Genomic DNA, 25,719 nt, shown 5'->3' with positions numbered 1-25,719 from the left:
TGATGATGATGATGATGATGATAATAATAATAATAGTAATAATAATAGTAATAATAATAATAATAATAATAATAATAATAACACTTAACTGTTTAATGTTTCATGAGTGACATGTAGTATAATGTCGTTTTATGTTATACAACCGTTTCCTCGTAATACTTGTGAACAAATCATACATTTAATATTCTCATCATATTGGCAGCAAAAAAATGCGTCCTCCCATCTTACTTGAAACTTTCCTTTTAGTAGAGGTACATGGTTTCGAGAGAGAAATTGCGACGATACGCCACTCGCAGGTCAGAGACAAATACAAATGGAACGGAGTTTGACTCCAGTGAGTGAGAGGGTGGGGATTAGGGTAGGTAGGAAGCAAGAGAAATGCATAGCTCTCATTGCGAGCCACAATGTGCTCGTGAGTCATTTTTTTCCACGGCTGCGGTATAGCAACTGTCACGTAAGCAGGCCAGCTGATTTAGAGTACTTCTGCGCAGACATAATCACGTTATCTCGCTAACCAATTAGCCTTATTCTGTTGTTAGGCGCTTAAGCACCTCAGTTGTATTCTGATTTATCTATAGTCTATAACCGGTAAATGTAATTTTATTGGTAATAATTGTGATTTTCGTAATGTAACTATTTTTTTTTACTCAAGCTCAACGTTAGATTGCCTCTATGGTATGGTGATCATGCTGGCTTCCAGGTCTGAAGGTCTGAGATCGATTCCTTAGCTCGGCTTGAATAAGAAATGTTCCCTGAGTGTCTTAAGACTGGAAATTTGTATGAATGTGAATATGATTGCGGGTGTGCTGAGTTATTAATTAACCAATTTCAAAATATAGAATACAACATTATATCAGGATTGTCACTGGGCAGAAACCTGAACGTCATATTGTTGAAATGTAAGACCATTAGTTAGCACAACCAGTAGACACTAATAGATGCTAGAGAGGATTTAAAAAAAAAGTCAACCTAATAAGTATAGCATTATTTTGCAGAGAAGCTATAGAAATGGAGTATACCCAGGGTAAAGTGTTTTTCGCGCAGAATACAACGATGTAGTTACTTCAACGCTTGGCAGCTGACTAAAACAGGTTGCGTACGGAGGTCACGTGGTTGCGTATGCGCAAAATTTTTCTCAATTGGGCCACTTTCATTAATGATAGTTACTGTAATGACATAAAAGTGAGAAGTGCAATATGATAAAAGCTCTGTAACATAACTAAGTCCTTTCTTTATAGTGCTATGGTAAATGTAACACCAGTCTGCTCACAGTTGATCGTAGGTATCTGGTAAATTCATCCACAAATTCTGGATTTTGATAAACTTGCCAAAATATGATATTTAGTTTTAAATTAATAATTATAATTTTTATAAAGAAATAATACAAAATTTCAATAATGCACAATTCAATTAATTCTTTTATGCCATCCTAGCATTACAAACAGGTTGCTACTACATCCAATATCGTGAGTAATGGGCTTATTATGGCACGCGTGCCAATAATAGCAATGACATATTCGCTATGACGTAATACCGGAACGCTTGAGTGGGGATCCATGCAACTCGTCTGGCTATCTTGCTTACCGCTTCTACGCACCACTTAACAAGAAATGAAATATAGGACAAAGGTAACGTATCATTTATTTCCAATCTTTAGCAATTTTGTATCACTTTTGTAATATCAAATAAAACAGTTCTATGGTTTAGAGAAACTATATCAACAAACTAAAGGAACTTTTGTAACATAGAATTTGGTACCTAAGTCCACACCTGTGGAGTAACAGTTAGCGCGTCTGGCCGCGAAACCAGGTGGCCCGGGTTCAATTCCCGGTTGGGGCAAGTTACCTGGTTGAGGTTTTTTCCGGGGTTTTCCCTCAACCCAATATGAGCAAATGCTGGGTAACTTTCGGCGTTGGACCCCGGATTCATTTCACCGGCATTATCATCTTCATCTCATACAGACGCTAAATAACATAAGATGTTGATAAAGCGTCGTAAAATAACCTACTAAAATAAAAAATTGATACCTAAGGTATAAAAAATGTTATGTTTTATTTAACGACGCTCGCAACTGCCGAGGTTATATCAGCGTCGCCGGTGTGCCGGAATTTTGTCCCGCAGGAGTTCTTTTACATGCCAGTAAATCTACTGACATGAGCCTGTCGCATTTAAGCACATTTAAATGCCATCGACCAGGCCCGGGATCAAACTCGCAACCTTGGACATAATAGGCCAGCGCTATACCAACTCCGCCAATCAGGCCGACCCTAAGGTATATAATTAGAGTTTGTGATACCTGCAAGATCATCCATTTCCCTTTATTGAATGCCAATTCCAGGCGCAACTAATCGATACGATCAATACGAACATATCAACACTTCTGTCAGCTATGGATGCTGAATTATTTCATAATTTATTTCCTCACTATTGTTCGTGCTACAAAGATTTACTCATGCCATAATCATCAAGATTATCCACTTGTTGCATAAATAATTATTACCAAAACTTAATCGTAATAAGTGTTACATATTTCACAGGAGAGATATACAGGAAGTACAAAAGTTTTTGCACGCTGAATACCGTCGATATAGCTACTTCAGCACTTAGCAACTCACTTAAAACAGATGGGACTTCAGAGGTGACTGCATATGCTCGCATGATTTCTGAATTAGGCCGCCTTTGTAAATGACGCTCATAAACGTTTCACAAAACTTAAAACCGAAAGAAGAAAACTCTATGACATACAGTAGGCATTTATCCTTTCTTTCTACTGTTCTGACATAGAGAATATCGGTTTTACGACCCCTTATCTGTGGTATAATTAACAGTGTCTGAATTGTGATAATTAAAAGTTGCAAAAAAACACTGTACCTAGGTATAATCTATGAAATGATTTAAAATTATATTCAAAATTATCGTGTCTTACAAAAAATACTATGCATTTTAACATATATGTAATTTATTCATCCACAGAACTAGGTTCACGACCGTCAGCGTATTTCACATTAATCGATCTCACTTCTTGTGTCCTGATGCAATTTCTTCGTATAAATATTCATTGCTTCACACTTTCCCTCTGGCTTTGAACACCTGACTTTTCGAGCACTATTCTGCATGCTGCAGAAAACATTCAGGAAGAGCGCATTTGCATTCTCCATAGTCAGCATGCTATGCTGAAATTTAAACGCTATAAATCTACATCTTGAATCATAATATGCTTTTTGTCCTGTATATGTAGCCTATTTGTAATAAAGCATTTTCTTATATTTGCGTGATTCTGCGGCGAGTGTATGTAGCTCGGTTGGAGTAGAATTACTATGTTGCAACTTCTTGACACTGACGTTTGGTACGCAGAAAATAGGCCTACAACAATAATTACAAATTAAATGTAGGATATAAAAGAAAATGCAATACAAAACTGCGAAGAAAATGAATTAATAATGACTTAGGAATTAAAAAAAAAAAAAAAAAAAAGCAAAGTACAAAATGACCAAGAAAATTATCAGAAATTGTCCGTTAATAATTATAATTTTTTTTAACTATTTTGTTTCAGAATTGAACTTGCTTTTCTCAATGGTTGAAATTCAATCTCAGTTTATCAGATGACATGATAGTTTCTGTTGAATGCCCTCAGCAATCATACACTGAAAACGCAATAATAATTCTACATATCTTGACTACTAAGGTAATAAGAAAGTGGCATTATTGTCATTGCTTTGAGTCCGTTGCAGAGGTTTTGAAACCTTCTTTCGATATTAATGTTTTTTCAATTGTCTTCGTGACATCTTGTATTTTCTTATATGAAGTTCAGAGGTCGAGTTATTCCAAAATAATGGAACCCCTGCAATGTATCTGCCTTTGAAGTTGACTGAAATAGTCAACAAAGGAAAAGCCAACTCCTTACAGGGATCAAATCAGTAAGAAAGATGTAGGCTACCTGCAGGTGACAAGGTTGATAATTTTGCAAACCACTATTTTGCTATAAATGGCAATGCATTTTATGACCAACTAACTGTAATTATACAGAGTGATTTATATAGAACTAACATTTCTTTCTTTCTTTCTCTCCATTCTTTCTTTCTTTCTTTCTTTCTTTCTTTCTTTCTTTCTTTCTTTCTTTCTTTCTTTCACAATTTGTTATACCTCAAATATGAAATATAGAGTGTCTTTGGGAGATTACTAACCTCTATAGCAAATCTTGAACATTCTTTATTTATTGGGATAGAAATTCACATAATGACCAGTTTTTAACATAAAATTAAGCAGGAGTTTTGATTCCCTGTCACGTGATGCGTAGATGTTTATTTTTTATTCCTTATTGTTGGCAGCTGTTTTCGACATTTTGTTTTAGTCACTGAAAATGCAGTACACAGTAAATCAACGGCTCTTCCTTGTGAAGCAATAAAGGATTACGAGTTTATTCCATTACAGCTACTCAAAGGGCATACCAGAGAGAATTCGGTGTTCGTAATCCCCCCCCCCTCAAAGAAACACAATACTGGGACTGGTAAACAAATTGGAAACAACTGGATCTCTAAAAGAATAATAATTTTGATGACAATAAATATACAGAATAAAGAATAAACATCTGCGCAACTCGTGACAGGAAATCAAAACTCCTGCTTAATTTGACGTTAAAAACTAGTCATTAAGGATTTTTTATTTTATTGGGTTATTTTACGACGCTGTATCAACATCTAGGTTATTTAGCGTCTGAATGAAATGAAGGTGATAATGCCGGTGAAATGAGTCCGGGGTCCAGCACCGAAAGTTACCCAGCATTTGCTCGTATTTGGTTGAGGGAAAACCCCGGAAAAAGCCTCAACCAGGTAACTTGCCCCTACCGGGATTCGAACCCGGGCCATCTGATTTCGCAGCCAGACGTGCTGAATCATTAAGGAAATTTCGAGCCGAATAAATAAAGAATTTTTAACATTTGCTGTAGAGGGTAGTAATCTCCCAAAGATACTCAACATTTGAGGTATAACAAATTGTGGCTAGCGTCATTCGTTTTGAAATAAGGTAGGAAAGAAAGTAAGAAAGAAAGAATGAGAGAAAGAAAGAAAGAAAGAAAGAAAGAAAGAAATGTGTTAGTGCTATATAAATTACTTTGCAGCTTGTATGTTATCTTTTTCAATTGTTGACAGACATTTTTAAGTCTGTAACTATATTTTTATGTTAAGTGGTTGAATGATATAGTTTTCAGAGTAGAAATAAAGTTCTTGGCGAAATATGTTTCTATGGACGAAACAGGAGTTCACCACTTCAACCTCGAAAACAAACAAACATTGCAGTGGAAACATTTCTCTTCTACTAGCCCAAAAAGTTTCGGAGAGAAAATAAATCATGTGGAAAAATTGTGCCATAAGATTGGAGTTATCGGCGTAGCTCAGTCGGCTGAGCCGCTTGCCTTCCGATCCAGATTTGCGCTTGTGCATGGGTTCGATTTCCGCTTGAGCTGATTACCTAGTTGTTTTTTCTTTTTTCGAGATTTTCCCCAACCGTAAGGTGAATGCCAGGTAATCAATGGCGAATCCTCGGCCTCATCTCGCTATCACCAATCCCATCGACGCTAAATAACATATCAGTTGATATAGCGTCGTTAAATAAGCAATTAAAATATATTATTTGGGATGTAGAAGGAATTATGACAAAGGCCTAGTTGATTTTTTGCAACGTGGTGTCATTGCCACGCTAGATAGTGAAATCCTGTCTCGAAAACCAGCTATAACGGCTAGGCGGAGCTTCATCCTGACCACGTCACCCCGTACTGGTTGGATGGTCTTACACCTTGGCTGAGGGATGTGGACGTGAGGCCAGCAGCTGGCTGGTCGACCTTCGCCCTTCATGGGCTGGCGCGCCATAGTGTCACTCTCAATTGTGAAATTTATTGTAATCTTCTACGACAGCCGCGAGAATATCTGAAGCTCAAGGAGCGAGGGAAACTGAATAAAGTAGTCATCCGTAAGAGAGTTTTTACAGCTCAAGTAACATTGCAAGACTAAAGCCTTGGTTTTTCTGAACCAACGCATGCGACGTGCGAGATGCGAGACCCGCCTCGCACAAATCCGGACTACACGAGAAATAGTGAGGTGTGCAGACCTCGCATCTCGCAGTTATAGAAACCACTCACTATCTCTCGTGTAGTCCGGATTTGTGCGAGGCGGGCTTCGCATCTCTCACATCGCATGCGTCGGTTCAGAAAAACCAAGGCTTCAGGAAAACCTGAGAGCGATAATAACGTAATGGAAGGAGTGACTGGTTTCAGACTTCAGAGCGCGGAGGGGAAACCGAATTTTATTTCTGGGGATGAAAAGTTTATGGTTCATGTCAATAAGGTCATTGAATTAAAATGGCATTATGTTATGTTATCGGTGAAATCCTTTAATTTTCTTTTATGGTGGGTTAAAAACTTAACTCTCATCCTCCTATTCAGCCACCATCACGAAACACTGGCTTAAGAAATACCTCAGAGGACAAGCATTAAGGTTTCTAGTAGAATCTTATATTCCTAAGGGTGAGGCACCATGGCAGAAACGTAAATGTCAGAAAATCTGAGAATGAAAGATGAAATAGACCTGTTTTTCCGTCGTTGACTTCACACTACTATGATGGAAGGACTTCGATCTCTGGCCGATACTTTGACATTTATTGGTAACAGAAGAAGTTTTGTGGTAAATTCCTTCGTGTACTTTTGTGTAATGTCTCATTTCATTAATTTCATATTAATTTGCAATATCAACAAATCACATCTCATAATAACTATCCATAGTTTACAAGAAATGTTCAAAGATTGTGTTTATGACTTAGCTTGGCTTTGACATGAGCTGAACACGGGATGGGTCGGTACAATTAGGCACGGTATGGCTCATTATGCGCACTTATATGCGATGATTTTCCAAGTGCGACAGATGGCCTAGGCATCTATCATTCGTGAATCCGACGCTGACAACTGGGCTACCCTGCCACGGCCCCTGATAGAGCGAGATTCTGCTTCGAGGACGAATAGCCTGATAAGCCCGGAGCCCCAAGCCTTTCCTGTTCAGCCGACGCTGTCAAGTGGGTCATCCTGCCTCAGCTCCTGATAGAGCCAGGTCACGTCCTCATGCAGTAGCTGTTGAGCCTGATTATTAGAAAATAAATAATTGAAGAATTATATACAATATCTAATAATATTATTTAACATCAATAATTATTAATACCTTTATTGTTAAAATGTGGTGCTGCTCCCTTCCATTGATGACTCCCAAGCATTATGGAAGAGTTGAGATGAAATAATTGTTTTATTCTAATAAATTGCACCTCTAATATTAATTTCATATTTACTAAGCCTTTCCTATATCAGCATTGGGTACCCCGTACTACCCTCAACACTTCACCCCAGCCTATTTTTATTATTGCGGATGATAGATGAGAGGGTGGTGGAGAGGGTTGGTGGAATGATAGAAGGAAACGGGAGTACCTCGAGAAAAACCCTCTGCAGCGTCTGCTTTTACCATAACAAATTCCATCAGGACCGAACCCGGGCCGCCTGGACGGAAGGCCTAATATTGTGTTATACGGTTGCATTTTGTTTTATTATTTATTTTCAGTATCTTAATTGCGTTATAAGCTTAAGGCTGTGTTCACGCGTTGAGTCTGAATAAGACGTAATTGCGATTTAATGGATCGGATGTATTTTCGCCGAGGAATACGGAGGAATTGCAGTTGAGGAACTACACTGACGGACAGATTGGGTAGAGGAAAGAGGAAGTAAGGGAATGTATCTTGTCTGTGTGCCAAAGCTCCGAGACGATGGAATGTGGAGGTTTACTCGCCTCGGGAATTCAGGGATTTTCGATTCGAGAAACTCCGTTTAAGAATATGACTATAGCCTATGGCTTTATATTATTATACATACATACATACATACACACATATACATACGTACATACATACATACATACGTACGTACATACATACATACATACATACATACAAACATACGTACATACACAGTTTTTTGCCAAATGACAGGTCTTTCACTGCAAACCCAGCAATCTCCAATCTGTCCTATTTTCTCTTAGTCTCCGCATATGATCCATTTGTCTTAATGGCGTCTGTTATCTTATATCTTTTTCTGCCTCGAAGTTTCCTCTCGTTCTACATTCCTTCCAGTGCATCCTTCAGTAGGCAATTTCTTCTCAGCCAGTGACCCAACCAATTCCTTTTACTCTTCCTGATATGTTATTGTAGTGACTTAATATTCATTGATCCACGCAGTGAGAAGTAGGCCTATTCACGAAGTAAAAGTAATTATATGTGTACTGTAGAAGTAGAACTTAACTTAGATATAGGTCTATGTTGGTTCTATATAGGAGTATAAATATTCGAAAATCGAGAATTAACCAAAGTCCCTCGTAAAGATGTCCATTCATCGATTCGCCAGTATTGCACTGTAAATATTTGGCAGTCATGGTCTAATTTTTTTTTTTTTCAGAAACTTCGATCTTGGTTTTTCTGACCTATTTCCCCACTTACAGCCAATCGCTTTAACATTTCGGCGTACATACTACGTTTCTAAAAAATAAATAGTAAGAGTCGTAAATTGCACCATATGAAAATAATATTTTGAAATTAATTTTAAAAAATAATTCATATAGCCAAATGAAATTCCACTTTTCGTTAAGATACTGATATAGGCTATCATACTTCCTGCATCTTTGTTTGTTCAATTAATGGGTACACTAGCCTGTAATTTTTTAGATACATTTTCAATGCAAAGGTGTTGACATTTTTGTAACTTTTGACGTATTTTGAATATAATATATAATCAGTGCTTTTCACTCTGTATATTTTGTGTTGCGTTGACGTGAAGGATACAGACTCAGAAACAAAATTCAAGTGGCCAACATTTTGTTTCTGGGTCTGTACATAATGCTTCTTTATAAATTTTACAAACCTAAAAAATATTTTAACTTTCTTATTGTCTATCATAGGAATGTCACGTGGCTCTTGCACTATTATTACCAAGTGAAAGACACTGATTTATCCACATTTTTATTAACTGAAATAAATAATTATTTTACATAGTGTTTAATCTGTGTTATCTCATATTGTTTATATTTCCCCTGGAACTAATGTGTGATCTCCTTTCCAGACGGTGAGCACAACTCCGCGTGCTCGACCCTTGCAAGCCGCGGATCAGAGCGCCGGCATGGAGGGAGCGGGTGACGTTCCCACGCTGCAGCAAGTTCGAACCAGTGGTGGTGAAGATTGGAGCGACGGTTGCAGATCTCCTCTAAGTCCTGGACCAGGATTTATTTATCCTCCAGTTATTCGCAGCAGAGAAAAGGAATCAACCGAGAAGAAAAAGAAATGGTCATTGGGAGGTCTGTTTCGGAGGCGTAAGAAAGATGTGGGTTCTGAAAGCAGCTCGCAGGACGAGGAAGAAGATCAGGCTCCGCGGAAGGGCTTTCTCGGTCGGCGTAGGTCGCGCCGAGAAAAAAGGAAGCCAAGAACTAACAGATCGGTAGGGACTTTTGATCACGTGGTAGTGAATCCATTAGCCCAGACTCTAAAACCTCGCAGTGAAGTTACTAGTACTGTTGATGAAGTGAATGGATTTGCTAGGGATGCGAATGGTAACACAGTGGTGAGAGTGAAAGACCAAGAGGAAGATGTGGCTAGGAGTCGAAGCAGGGAGCCGTTACAAATTGGTAGCGTTGACAGGTTATCGTCAAGGTCCAGTCGCGAGTCTTACCAGCGACATTCGCGTCAAGACTCCAGCCTGTCGCGTAACAGTAGTGGTGGATCTGGGTCTTTCGATCAAGGTTCAGGCACTCGAAAAGGAAGACGTGGTGCTATGAAAGCGAGAGTGGAAGCTCTTCGTGACCGCCAAAGAGCGGAATCTAGTTCAGAAGAAGGCGAAGTATCAGCAAGTTCACCTTTGTCAAGATTTAAAAGTGACGAGTCTGTTTCAATGCAGAGAGAGGGATCGCTGAATAGGAGATCTAGAGGGGCAAGAACTGAACGGTATATCAAGCGATTATCCCGAGATGAAGAGTGCATTCTCAGAAGAGAAGCAACCGAAATTGAATTCCAAAGACAACAGAGACTTTGCAAATCCGACGCAGAAGGAAGCTTCAATAGATCATCCATGAATAGGAACAAAGCTGTGCCCAGCGGTAACAGGTGGACAGCTGCAAATATTTATCAAGAGTCTAGTGATCTTGAACATCAAAAGCTGTTCTTGCGGGCTTCTTCTGCAACTCCAAGTCCTGGGCATAGTCCATTAGTGAGGCATAAAAATATCGTACACTACACAAATTCCGCTCCTCCTTGTCCTCCAGTGGTTTATGATTCGATCACTTCAACTTTCCCGCCCGGCCATAATGTTCATTATGTTACGCCAGTTACAACTAATAGCCTTGACCGTAAAGCACCACAACACAATTCACGAAGTCGAGGTCCTTCGCCTTTATTGCCTTCGAACAGGAGTTCGGAGTCAATTCCCACTGTTGGAATTCCTCGAGCTAGAATTAATGATTACAGACAGGCCAAAGCGACTTTCGAATTTGGAACATCTGGGAGAAATGATAGGGAATACATTGAATTTCAACAACCAGGCCAGAGAAGTTTGTCGTACGATAGCAATATCCATCGTGTAATGCCTAACTTCGGTACAAGTTCCGGAGGACCATCTCCATTGCCTGAAGCTGGTGATGTTATGGTTGTGCAGTTTCCTGTAGCAAGACTACCACCATCGTTCCAGCAGTCACGTAATTTAGATAACAGAGGGAGTAATATAACATCAGGATTCGTGGCTGTGAAGCAAGGCCCACCGCCCCCACCTCCACGTGATCCACAAAGACGGTTAATTTGTGCTCCAATAGGTCATCAGGACTCCACGAGACCCTTATCGATTTCGTATGATACTCAACGAAATCATCAGGACATTGTTAACACAGGAATAACTCCATTCACCATACCTCAGTTACATCCATTCGGAAGCACAGATGCTGATAATGTTTGGATTCCGAACAGTCAGAAGCGATCCAGTTCGGACAACCAGCTGGCTACACATCGATTTGGCACTCAGATTCACGCTTTACGACCTCATGCTTATAATCCCATCGCACGACCTCCGACAGAATCATCTCAACAGAAACAACATATTGGGAATTCTAACAAATACGTTGCTAGAACAACACCGTCTCCTGATATTTACGGTTCATCGCCCAAACAATCAGTTAATATTGGACAGCAGCAAATTTTCCAGTACTTTGCTGATCAGCAGCCACGCAGCAGAAGGCCTATTCATATACAATACAGTACCACTAATACTTCAGGCAATGATCAGCCATATCTAAGTGATTCGCAGGTTGTATTAATGAAACCTCCATATCAGCATCAAGATAAACGCAACCCAATGCAGCATGCAACTGAATTTTGGCGACAGAAAGATCAAGAGGGAGGAATAAAAGCTAGAAAGGCTTCTCCTAGGCTTCCTGTTCAACATGCCACAAGAAACGAACGTTCTAGATCTAACAGTCCTCGGCCTAAAGAACTTCCAACTGGGTCCGATTCAGTGTTCCGACTTGCGAAGACTACAAAAGTTCGAGTTCCTCCTCTTTCAATTCCGACGGTGCGTCAAGCAGATTCGCTCAGCTCTCTTAGTGGCAACTCTGACATATCTAGTCCTATGCAATTGAGTACATCAAGCAAGATTTCACCTGACGTTTCGATGCATGAAAGTTATGAATCTACAGGTGGCATGGATAGTTTACGACGGAAAGAAAATTCTGCAAATCATCGCCCACTTTCAATGGTACTCGAAAAAGCCGAAACTCCAGATAATCCACAACCACCAGTACTTACGGAGAATTCTACCTCCCAAACAATGAATATACAGGATAAAAATCAAAAGTTGTCAACTAGGACAAAAGCAACACCTCCTGTCCCACCAACACGCAGATACTCTCGCCAAAGTTCAACATCCAGTTTGGAGGCTGGTGATTGGATGCCCGAGGACGTTTCTACGTCAGAAGATGGTTGCAAGAAAAAGAGACGGTCTAGTAATCTGGAAGATGCTTTAACAGAATTGGAGGCAATTTATAAAAGTTTGAAACTAGGGGATGAAGATTTGTTGGATCGTGCTGAAAGAAGAGATTTACCGATTCCTCATCAAAAACTTAACGATACTTCCTTAGGGAGTACGCATCCTTTGTCATCATCTTGGAGTACGTCTCGGGGTGCAGAGTCTGATTCTGGATACAACTTCGGCTGGGGATCGTCATCCTTTGAGTCACTATTCGATGGAGTAGATCCCCCACCTAGGAGACGTGCTCCTTCTGTGCGTCGTTCTGGAATTCCCGACAAAGTAATGGATGATATGGCATATCGTCGCCTCAATCCCAAAGATCGCCCAGGTTCTCAAGACATTCGTAACGTTGTTTCACAATCTGGAAGTTACCTCTTGTCGTCTCCAGCCGCGGCAGCTGCTGATATATGCCCTGAGGATATCCCTCAGAAACCATTATATACGGCAAATCAGGAACCTGATGTCACCTTAGATGACGTCGTGTTCAGAAACATCCGACATGCAAATAATAGTCTCAAAGTTGTTGACCCTCAACCACCATTCGGAATTCCTCTTGGACCAATCGCTCCTGCAGCAAATAGTGACTATCTTCACGCAGTACCATCTGACACTTACCGACCTATGTTCAAACCGAGGAAGGTGCCAGATGTTGTGAAAGATGATTTGGCGTTTCGTAATCTGAGAAAGGATTCTCAAAAAGACACTTCATTTAATTTACCTCTAAGTACAGACGATTTGACTGGCCTTACAAAAAGTCCGTTCATTCCCAGTTCTCATTCCAGAAATGAAAACTTCTCTATGAGGAAGAGAAGAGCTGTCAGGTCTCTGTCAGCGAACATTCAGAGTCTTGTTCATAGGGAGCCTTTATCTCTTGCTTCCCGTGAAATTGACCAAGACTTTGAAAAAGCTCAGAGCTTGACTGATCTCCCCGACGCACTACAAGTCGCTCAAAAAATCCTAGAAGGTAAGGAAGTAATTGGCGGTGGTTCAATCAAGATTCGTAATCTAACTCCTAATCAACGCTCAAGTGATCAAGAAGGCGATAGTTTACCTTCTGCTCAAGAATCTCGCCGATTTTGCGGTTCTCCAGGCAGCAGCTGGGTAGAACGGGCCAACCTGGCAGACTGCGGCGATCGATCGTCAATGGTCGCTAGTACAAGTACTGAGACACTGACAGACAGTCGAGCCAACTTGCTGCAGCAGGATCCAGGCTCTAGTAAGCGTAGCAGTTGGCAACAGAAATTGAGGGTTTTCATACCACCGAACACAGTTAGTGATAACAATGAAGATATCGATATACCGGATGATACAGCTGTCTTGCAGAGACCTCCGCCTCCGCCAACTCCTGAAAGAAATTCCAGTCTTTTGTTGACTGAGCAAAGTAAAACAGACATGCATCCAAAACCACCTCCTCCACCAACTCCCGAAAGGAGTTCCTCTCGACGTCCGTCGTTAGAGCAAAGCAAGCTTCTCTCTTCCCTTGTGCAGGTGTCACCATCATTGACTCCAGACAGAGACAGCCCTAGACAGCAACAAGATAAACCACAAGTTTTTAGACAAACATCTGGAAGTGAGAATGTTGTTCAGGTGAAAAATCACCAACCTACATCACCTGTCGCTGATAAAAGAGTATCTCGTAAGTCACTTGATTTGAAATCTGGAAAATCATCATCTTTGAGTGATTCTTCTTTGCCCCTACCTGAAGTTGTTCCAGGATCACCTATGGATGAACGTCAGTTAGAAGAACTTCTGTCAGCCTTGGCACGTGAGGCGAGGGCTACAAGTGAGAAACTGGAACGTGAGTTGGAGGAACTTGGAGAGGAATCAGTAGCGAATCGAGGAAGTCATGAAAAAGAACGTAATGAGGACTCCATACTTGGACGTGAAATTAAAACAACAGACATACAAGAAGATTATCAAGCAAGTGATCGAAAACCGCATCAGGAGGAAGAGAACAGAGTAGAATCAAAAGAAAGTATTAAACTTCAGGATATTTCACAGTCTGATAATTCACAAATCAAATCCATTTCTGAAGGGACTCATGTACTTGAAAAGAAGTCTACTATACAAATATCAACATCTGAAACTATTAAGAAAACTGTTACCACGAAACTAAATGTAGCAACTATGAATAAGAGTAAAGGGGATGAAAATTCTGCTGAAATTGGAGATGGAAACGTAACTGTAGTTGACGGAGGAATTTCAAACATAGTGGGGGAACCACCTGTGGAAGAAGACAAATATGAACAAATAAATATTGAATCAGTTGAACATTGCAATGATTTACGCATGGAAAAGTTATCTGGTGATCATGACAATGAAGGACAGGTTTCTCTCGAAAAAGACTTATCTGCAGAAATAACAGCTCTTTGTGAAATCATTGATAACATTGATGTTTCTGATCTGTCGGAAAAATCCACAATGTTCGATTTAACTTGTGAAATGTCAGAAAGAGATGGAGAGGATGAACAGTATATCCAGGTATCTAGTGTTGATCAGAACCCTCCTGAAGTTAAACAGTCTGAAGAAAAGGTCCAAGGGGCTGTTAATATTGTACTTTCCGAGGAGTTTACCGAAGCTGTAGATAAAGAAGAGGAACAATCATCCATTGAAACTGAGGAAGAAAGAAGCTCAGTAGTACCTGTGGAAGATGAAGGGCCTGTGGAACTCCAGATATCACAGAAACCTGTTGAAAGTGTTGAAAACAAAACGAAGGCGATAGTAGAGAAAGAAAGTCCACAGAAATCTCTGGAAAATGTGCAAGAACGAGAACAGGCGCAATTGAAAAGTGACTCGTCACAGACTTCTTCTGAAAGTGTTCAAGTTAGTGTTAGTAAAAACGAACAAAGTGCAGAACTGCTAGTTTCAGCGTCCGAATCTTCTTCTCAAGACAGTGCAAGTGGTGGCGAGAAGAAGACTCGGCTCGAGGTTGCCAAGTGTTGCAGTGAAGGTGAGGAGGCGACTGCAGCGGCGGCTGGTTGGTATTGTCTTCCTCCGCTGGTGGATCCTGCCACTGTTCTGGTTGCATGCTCGTGCATTGCATGTGCGCACCACATCGTCGGATTGGACTTCCTCACTGTGCTCGGTATCATTCTTGCCATTGTATCCCTAGTAGCGGCTCTTATCCTGTAACAATGCACATACATCTGCTGCTGCACGGTTCATGGCAGGGACACCCCTAGCTCCTTCTTTCCCTCTTTCTGTATATATTTGATATGGTGTTTGTTTGTGTTTTACTTTGAGCTGTATCGGAACATACGGTAACTTCATATAATGACACAATCGGTACCTATGCTGCGATGAATAGCAGAAAAATGACACCTGTCAATGAAGACTATTAAAATATTGTACATGACTGGTGAACTTCCAAAAAATAATGAAATGTTTACCAGTTACCTTTTCCGTTCTTTGAAATGAAAGATGAAACAAAACCGTGAAGTTTATACGTCAGAAAGGAGTGTTGGGGATAGAGTCCTAAATCTTCCTTATTTGGGCCTTTCGCCTTTCTCGAAATTTTAGCACATTATTGCGATACATATAAATACCCAAAAATAAAAGTACGTCCGAATTTGAATGCTGCAAATGTCTGAATCTTAAACCTTTCGATCTCATTGATGCTAAATTGATTGATCTCACATCTGATATTATGCGGAAGGAAACATTTTCTTCTTTTCTCACATTCGAACGAGTTCCATAACTAATAACTTTTACAATTGTACTTGTTCGATTAATTTTAATTTAGATGTAAGTTCTCCTTTCAAAACAAAAATAACTTTTAATGTGATACTCCTTCCGAAATGTTATCCAACTCTACTTTCTGTCTTTTAAATAAGGATTGTAATAGCTTATGTCATATGTTTAATGAACTTAAAATTGAAGCAAGAGGGTACGTTATTTAAATACCATATCGAAAGGTAAGAAATTGGTAGTTTAATTTCAACTTAATGCAGAAGTACGTACTTCAATTGGCTTAATTTTGGTTTGTTAAAATGAAATATTGTTTAAACCGTTCGGAACTCATTCCGTTACATTTTATCTTTATGTCGCTGTGTATTTTTGTTACAACCACTTTCAGTTGTTCCACTCGCCTATATATCGCTGTAATGCCTCTTCAGTTGCGAGTTCATTGATTTTTTCTAGTGTCGCTTCTCATCTGTACCATCAGTACACGCGCACTTTCTGACCACTACATGTCATTCTTTTTTCAGCAAGAAATTTTTTCAGTTCTAATATTTTGTCTAAAATTAAATAAGAGAGTGCTGTGTACTTTAATCATTGAATTGAAGATTGAGAAAGGAAATTAACGGAATAAAATATTCAAGAAATAGTTGAGATGTTTAAAGAGCGCGCATTTTTAATCATTCGCAATTTTAAAAAGGAATAATAAATATGTATAACACATGCACAGAGTGTAATGATTAGTGTACTTCCCTTCTTTGTGATATTCTGTAATAATAGTTGCCTAGAATGCTTGTTTTTTATTATGCTCATACTTGCAGAGATAAAATTCATCATTGTGTATTCTTATTACGGCGACTGGATAGTGATAGGGGTAAAAAAGTACAAAACTTACTCTATATGTATGTATTGTGGGGGATATCTCTGCACATAATACCTTTCAGTGACCTCTTTAAATTTGACGGAGGAAGCATTTCATACATCCTTCTTCTTCTTTTTCTTCTTCTTCTTCTTCTTTTTGAATTGAATTTTCCCCTAAGGTGATATTGTTCAAACTTAGTACATTTTTCTCTGAAACTACTGAATCTATTTACATGAAATTTTTACAGCGTTTTCTGGAGCCTGTTTTCTACAAAGTAGACCTACAGGTTTATCAATATCACACACATAAAACGAAATATATATATATATATATATATATATATATATATATATGCATTGGAAAAATTGTAAAATTATTAATCGAAGTTCAATAACATTTCCGTGTTACTAGTGGTGAAATATTTAACTAAATTTTGCTTTAGTATTTACAATGTACATTACTTGATAACTTTAAAAAATACAATATATATAAGTGAAGATTGTAGTAAGTTATGTGGACCTGAATTATAAGGTACGTTTATCAAAGTGGGGAAACAGGTTATCGGTTAGGACCTTTCTTTTGCGCTTGGATACGAAATTAATTAGTTGCCTTTTATACCATTGAATTTAGAATGATTGATTGTACAACCGTGGGCATTTTTACTCCGCTTTGAACACTACAACCCTAGAAATATTGAACTCAACTTTTGTACTTATGTTGGATTAAAAATTGTCAATACAGAAGTTTAGTTCAATATTTCTAGGCTTTTAGTGCTCAGAGAGGAATACCAATTTCCATGCTTATAAAATCAATCATTGTGAATTCAGTGGTATAAAAGACAACTAAATAGTTTCATATCCAAGTGCAAAAGAAAGGCCCTAACAGATAACGTGTTTTCCTACTTTGCTAAGTTACCTCATTCTTCAGGTGCACATTACTTGGTACAGTCTTCACTCATATACCTCGTATTTTTATTAAGTTATGTAGTAATGTATATTGTAAATTATAAAACAAAATTTAATTAAATATTTCACCCCTAGCGAAACAGGAAAAATATTAAACATTGTTTAACATTTTTTTGCAATTATTTTCCATACATATATTTTTTTTGTCTCGTGTTATGTGTGTGATATTCTTAAACCCATAGGTCTACTATGTAGAACACAGACTGCAAAAAAACACTAAAAATTTCATGTAAATTGATTCAGTAGTTTCAGAGAAAAATGCACTTCAGTTTGAAAAATTTCAACTTATGGAACACTGCATTAAAAAAAAAGAAGGATGTATAAATTACATACACCGCCAAATTTAAAGAGGTAATTTAAAGGGCTCATCTGCAGAAATACCCCCCACAATATTTATATTGTTTTAAAGAGCAAGTTTTGTACTTTTTTAAACACAAAATAAAAAATTGGAGTTTTGACCTCTAATTAGTACCCGGTTCCCTAAAATACTTTAATCGCACAGGCATCACTATCCACTCCCCTTAAGAAACAATAATATACTTTGTGTAGGGATGCTGGTGCAAAAGAAAATAAATGTTAATTCTTCCAGAAATTATTTTTCATTAGAAAGATGTTTACATCCAAGCTTTGAGATTTTTCTGGTAGAAAAGCGGCAACTTTCTTTCTTTCGAATCGTGTTGTGAGTCGCACTGTCACTTTCAATGAGATCAACTTATCTCTGTTTGGATGCATTGAGAGATGAGACTAATGCTCTCCTTGGTAGCCCATAGTTCTAAGTCACATTGTACTGTACTTGGAGAGAAATCTGATTTTCTTAACGGTAGGCTTCCAGTAAATGTCTAAACATTTAGGCTTCAAAGTTATTTCACAAAATATTCTTAAGGGAAGTGTATAAATTTTTATTACATTAGTTATATACAGAGCGGTTCATAATCTGTCCATTTTATGAAATCCAAACTTTTAAAGCGAAAGGAAATACTTTTATAAGCTTACGTCCACAAACGGCTTAAGTTGGTATCATCTGTCAATAGAAGGTGCAACGTATTTGTATTTCATTAATATAGTAAGGAATTTTATACTTAACATAGTGTTTGAAATAGGTGCTCAGCTTTTATTTTTCATTGTAAAATACATCGGCATAAACTTCAACAAACTTTACATCATGTAAAATTATACAACCCATCTCACTTGGAACATTTACTGACATTTTCATTACAACTTATTTATAATATTGCTTGTTTCTGTGCCTAATGTCTGTCCAACGAAAGAATACAGTGATATATACACATACACTGGCCTTGAGATCTCTGAATTGACAGTGACTCTTTTGTTTGTTGCCATGTGAACAGAGCTATTGGTGTTATATGGTTTACATCACTTTATTCTTTCTTTGGACAGAGTGTAGTCTACGAACGTAATCGTGCAGTTTATATGCTTTTTTATAATCCAACATATAAACTTTATTTATCGTTAGTGAAAATCCTGCATACTATGACACAATATTGCCCCAAAGCCGTAAAATATTACCATTCCAACTAAAATGTCATGACTAGGTATGTGATTTCTTGGTATTAACGATATACGCGAAATGTGTTAAAAATATAATTTTATTCATGAAAAATGCAAATCCCTTAATGGAACTCTAAAATTAAGTGAAACATTCCGCGAAATTAATTCATAATGACGATGCGAAATTAATTCATAATCACGATATTTTCAATTAAAAATATACAGGTTTTATGGAGAATTCGCATGAAAAATGACTTTGTTCCAAATAAAATGTGAAAATTATCTTCGTTATAAAATATACATGAACATTTCTACATATGTCTGGCAATGATGTACGCATAGTTTCAGGGGCCACTTCCAGGGAGCAGCTCAAGCAGACAACGGTCATTTCTCTTTCCCGCTACAACTGACTTCGTGAGATTAAGAAGGCAATGCCGTCATCCCCCTCACAGTCAAATTAAATTAATTTTCAATTTAATTAATGATGCAAACAATTATCTGTTAGTTTCAAAGGAATTGTTTGAATAATGATTTTAAAAAGGGTGTTTTATTATAATTTTTTTAATTTCTTTGGGATGCGAATATGCTCGAAATGGCTTGTCTTTTACGAAATATTCACCGAAATTAAACCGTTTTATACACCGAAGTAAGGGTAAAATAATCAACAGTAATCTAACTAGAAGTTTTGATTTATCTAGAGAAAATCAAAACTCGAGTGGGATTTAATTGACTATTACACGATTAGAAGAAAGTATATAAAGATGAGAAGAAATAAAGTAGTCTAATACAATAAAATATCAATTGACTTACTAAAATTCTATTTCACTAATGTTAGCCTCACCAAAACGATTGAACGGAGCCGCCATTTTCAGTTGATTGTCTATGCGGTAAACAAATGACGATCACAAAGCATGTTATAATTCCGTAAAGAATTTACTGTTTGAAATGTTGGCAAACAAAGAAACAAATGCTAGGGTAGTGATAAAAACAAACAAATGCTAGGGAAGCGGAAAAATTGTGCGATAACCAGCCATGATTGGTTGAAAGACGTCCTTTCGTATCGTTTTATTGGTCAAAAATAGTTTGACGTAATAAAAATGTAATAGTCACCATAAAATCGTACCTCTAGTCATGACTTCTGTTATGACGGCATAATTTGCCCCATAAAGTTAATATTATGAAACGATTTGTCCTGCAATAATATTTAATACATGATTGTTGTCATAGCAACCGCTTTCTTCATATACCATGATATCAAACTACTCATCATTACAAATTATGTTTACACATTCACATCCGACTATAATTAATTGCAGGTATAATTCGCCTCTAAAATTTGTATATTACGGGAAAAAAGATCCATTACATGTGACAAGAGGTATGTGCTGTATTTAAAAATAGTATGCTGATATTACAACATTTTAAGTTTGTTACTTACTGGTAAAACGTCAAGTTGTTTGAATTAGTATTTTGTATCGTCATATTACTCTGTAATTTTTATCTCTATATGATTTATATCCTAAAAGGTATGAATTGGCACAGATTGTATGAACCGTCCTGTATTTTTGTATTCTGCGTGGAAAAAGACGTTAGGCCTATAGAATTTTCAAGACGTAACAATTTCCTTGCAGCAGATATTCTAAAATAATTTCTTCTGTTGTGACATTTTATTTTTGTAACTTTAATGCAAGATAGTTACAGATAAGAGCGGCATCTTTGCTAATACCACAATAGTTTAGAAATCCTTATTAGTCTAGTTCATTAAAATGTGTTACTTTCAGTCGTTTCTTGAATTTAATTTATAACACCAGTTTTATTTTTTTCACATATATTCGAGTGTGAAGATGTATATTAACAGTAATTAATAACCACAAGAAAGTCATATAAGTTTCAGAGTTAGTAACCTAGGATTGTTTTCATTATTATATTATAAGCCGTTTTAGTACTATAAATTTATTTATCCTTTGAACAATTATGAGATCTGACATCTTAGATGCTGGGAATATTATATGAGTTAGTTTGAAGTTCTTTGATACAATATTAATTTGTTTCTTAGCTATAATTGACGACTATTCACACTCACAATATAAAGCAGATTGTAGCTTTTGAACTCTATTAAAATGATTATAATGCCAAAGAGTCTAACGTGACAATTGTACTAGAAATAGCCTAATCATTTTTTTGTATTTTTCATTTTTACACTTCCAGCTGTGTCTGGTTTTATTGACATCATTTAATTATATGTTAATTATATACATAGATAACTTGTAAGCGAATGTAAGAATATATACATTGGAATTAATATTTTATTAAATAATCAAATATTTTATTCTGACTTTATTTATAAATAATTAAGGAGCCATCGATTAAGTTACATAATTTTGTTGTTTTAGTTTCTTTAAAATGAATGCTATTTTGAACAAGTATGTTTTTATGAAGAGCCATATAATAACATTTTTATTGACTCCAAACCATGATAGCAGCTTAGTTTATTTTAATTTTTCTGTAAATATGCACCTTATATTTATTTAGCTACATCACAGTGTACGCTGTATAACCATAATGTTTGTCGGTGGCACGATACTTGTCAGCCTCTGCTAGTATAGGCTACACGTCATAGAGATGGATGAGTCATTCACGAAACCGGTGAGCATTCTATTTCTAAGGCGTAAGTAGAACTGCCAACGGTTTAAAAAATTCGCCTTCACGTTGTTATTTCAGATGCCAGACCATATGATCAAAATGCACATTCAATTTCCACGAAGTTCTAGTCTGCTAATAATATTTTGTCAATTTGCAGAAGTTATAATGAACTTCGAACTTTATTAAAGCAATACTCTAGTCCTCCAGAGGAAGACAATTATATAAGCTTAAAATGTAGTACTGTATCTTTAGTTGTTACCGGACTAAAATGTACAGAAGGTTAGATGAAACATTATTTTTGAAACATTGGTTTGTTTATAAAAATATGTAGTTTGTAGATACTTCCACACAGCATGTAGCATGGTTTTATTTTTGTGTTGTGTAATTATTACAAAATAATGCTTTAACTATTTAGAAAATGTGACTTAAATCCTTGTGTGTCTTTATACCTTCATTCCTGTATAAACAAATAAAGAATTGTACAGCACATTGAAAGTATTGTAGTATTTATTTTATATAGCATTGGCTGTCCTGCATAATGTAAGTATTTTTATTTTCCATATAATGCCTGGTTGTTGTAATGAGATGTGACAGAATTACATATCACTCTACCTTTTGTAAGTGAATTCAACAACAAGACTTTTGTATTTTGAGTGTAAATTTACGTATATATTGAGACACTTTGTCGTTTGCATGTATGAGTAGCATTTCTCTTGTTTCCAGTTTGAGTTCGGTGAATTCAATCATGTTAGTCCATTGTGCACTAGTTAGTTTTTATACTTTGGTAACCGAACTGTATTTTGGTAAAGTACCAAGTTACGTTTCAAGAATTCTAGTTTTGAATTTATTACAGTTTATAATATTCATATGATATTTCTGTTGCTACAGTTTTTTTTTTGGCCAACGGGCGGCTTGTAAATGTATAGAAAAAGAATCATATTATGGTCAGTTCCAGAATTACGCTACATTACTGGTTTTGCCTGCATTTCAAACAGTAATGCTACCTTTATACCATAAAAATCGGCGACCCTGTTGTACTTTTTTGATTTCGTTGGTTTTTATATAGGGTGGAAGGTGTTCAGTGACAGCAACTTCACAGAGTATATCTTTACAATTAAAGGAACATAAATTTCCTTTTGTCATTTCGTGCAACATTGTAATAAATTCAGTAGCACTTGCCAACGCATGGAAGCATTCCTTCTCCTCCTCAGTGAGGGCTGTTATGAAGTCAATATCAGACCTGTTTTACAAGGTCACTGCCCTTGATAGATAGCCATTACGATTCACGAAACACATTTAACTTTTACGTTATATTTAGTAATTAATTTTATATTTACACACTAAATGATTTACGAACTTTGAACCATTGAAGTATCCGTAGTTAATAATAGCAATGAACTTAAATTATGGCGGTAAAATATTGTTTTTTGTGTAGGCAATTCAGAAAGAATTTTTAAATAAAAAATTCAAGTAAATTTCAAAATTTGTCTGACGTCAGTCTCAATTTTAGTGGAACAGGAGTAAAATTTAGGCCAAATATGTAGTTAAAATCCGATTTAAGAAGAATTAAAATACACTTTTTCTGTAAAAGCACAATACACAACTTAATAAAACTCTCACGCCAGTTTATTGATAGGGCGCATAAGGTTACAAAAATACCCAATCACAATAGTGATTACGTTATTTTTAGTAATTAATTTTATATTTACACACTAAATAATTTACGAACTTTGAACCATTGAAGTATCCGTAGTTAATAATAGCAATGGACTTAATTTATGGCGATAAAATAATGTTTTTGTGTAGGCAGTTCAGAAAGAATTTTTAAATTAAAATTCAAGTTAGTTTCAAAATTTGTCTCACGTCAATCATAATTCTAGTGGAACAGGAGTAAAATTTAGGCCAAATATGTAGTTGAAATCGGATTTAGGAAGAACTAAAATACACTTTTCCTGTAAAAGCAATACACATCTTAATTAAACTCTCACGCCAGTTTATTGATAGGGCGCATAAGGTTACAAGAAATAACCAATCACAATAGTGAGTAGATTCAGTTTCTTCAAACAAGAAAGCAGAGCAAAGGATACAGTTCGTAATTCAGTCCAGGCAAAGCGGAGCAGAAAGAAAATTATAGGTTCAGTTCAAATTACATTCTTTACAGCTATAATGAGATCGTTAAATAGTAAAATAGCGTCAGACCGTACCTGCCGAAGGAACTAAACACAAAAGGTCAACGTCCTGGTAGCATGTTCTTCATCTTGGTTATTTAACGACGCTGTTTCAACTACTAGGTTATTTAGCGTCGATGGTATTTGGCGAAATGAGGTCGAGGATTTGCCATAGATTACCTCACATTTGCTTTACAGTTGAAGAAAACATCAGGAAAAATCCAACCTGGTAATCGAACCCAGCCCGAGCGCAACTCCGGATAGGCAGGCAAGCGTCTCAGGCGCCGAGCTACGCCGGTGCCTCCTGCCAGCGTGTAAAGCCTTGATTTTTCTGAACCGACGCATGTGACGTGCGTGTGGGAACACAAGTTTCCCCTTATTTCTATTTATTTATTTACTTACATTTTCTTTTTCTGCTCATTTGAATTGAATAGGATGCCGATATTTTAAATCCAAGATTCGGACGGCTACCTATATGATGACTCTCTCTTTATTTATTGATTTGTGTATATTCCTGCAGCTGTTTTCTTTAACAGCCCAATCGATCCTCAGTATATTCATTAACCTTGGTATGATTAATATTATTATTACGTCATCTAGTCTGCTGTCAGAAAATCTTAAAGTTAGAATTTATAAAACAGTTACATTACCGGTTGTTCTGTATGGTTGTGCAACTTGGACTCTCACTTTACGAGAGGAACAGAGATTAAGGGTGTTTGAGAATAAGGTTCTTACGAAAATATTTAGGCTATGAGAGATGAAGTTACAGGAGAATGGAGAATGTTGCACAACGCAGATCTGCACGCATTGTATTCTTCACCTGACATAATTAGGAACATTAAATCCAGACGTTTGAGATGGGCAAGGCATGTAGCACATACGGGCGAATCCAGAAATGCATATAGAGTGTTAGTTGGGAGGCAGGAGAGAAAAAGACCTTTGGGGTGGCCGAGACGTAGATGGGAGGATAATATTAAAATTGATTGAGGGAGGTGGGATATGATGATAGAGACTGGATTAATCTTGCACAGGATAGGAATCGATGACGGGCTTATGTGAGGGCGACAGTGAACCTTCGAGTTCTTTAAAATCCATTTGTAAGTAAGTATTGTTATAATAATAATACTAATAATAATAATAATAATAATAATAATAATTATTATTATTATTATTATTATTACTATTATTATTATTACTATTATTATTATTATTATCATCATCATCATCTTAAAGCCACTCGCGTAGCTCAGTCGGCTAAGGCGCTTGCCTGCCGATTCAGAATTGCGCTCGGGCGTGGGTTCGATTGCCGCTTGGGCTGATTACCTGGTTGGGTTTTTCCGAAGTTTTTCCCAACCGTAAAGTGAATGTCAGATAATCTATGGCGAATACTCATGTCGCCAAACACGATCTCATTATTATCACTTCTATCGTTGCTAAATAACCTAATAGTTGATACAGCGTCGTTAAATGACATACAAAAAATTATCTTAAGGGCAAAAACAATAATAGAAGATAAAATATTGGAACAAGTTTCTGAATTTGAAATTGAAGTTGTAATATTTCATATTTGAGATCTGCAGACGTTGAAAATAAATTAGCTGGATTCCAAAAGTTTGCTGGTACGATAAGGAGGATTCTCTGGGCAAAGTAAGAAAAGACAAAATCACAAAATTTTGTAAAATAATGGCAATCTCGTCATTAACATACGGCTCCGAAACTTGGGCGTTAACAAAAGGAGAAGAAAAAAGAATAGAGCCTTCTGAAATGAGATTTATTTGATCAATTGCAGTTCAATGGATCATAAATGCAGCA

At 37.0% G+C, this 25,719-nt stretch overlaps 1 protein-coding gene across 7 annotated transcripts in view; it reads left to right on the top strand.

Annotated features, from left to right (window-relative positions):
• LOC138713282 (microtubule-associated protein futsch-like) overlaps positions 1-25,719 on the top strand; it is a 1,205,925-nt gene that overhangs the window by 397,899 nt on the left and 782,307 nt on the right. For 6 of the 7 annotated variants that reach the window (XM_069845262.1, XM_069845261.1, XM_069845263.1 and 3 more), the window contains exon 2: positions 9,140-15,059. In XM_069845262.1, coding sequence (XP_069701363.1) covers positions 9,197-15,059 — 5,863 coding nt within the window. In that variant the 5' untranslated portion in view covers positions 9,140-9,196. The remainder of the gene's footprint in view (positions 1-9,139; positions 15,060-25,719) is intronic. The other variant, XM_069845260.1, reaches the window with a different exon arrangement.

Source organism: Periplaneta americana, chromosome 14 (assembly GCF_040183065.1).
Source record: "Periplaneta americana isolate PAMFEO1 chromosome 14, P.americana_PAMFEO1_priV1, whole genome shotgun sequence".
NCBI classification, from domain to species: Eukaryota; Metazoa; Arthropoda; class Insecta; order Blattodea; family Blattidae; genus Periplaneta; species Periplaneta americana.
Note: the sequence above shows the minus strand (reverse complement) of the source record. Positions and strands in the feature narration are given on the sequence as shown.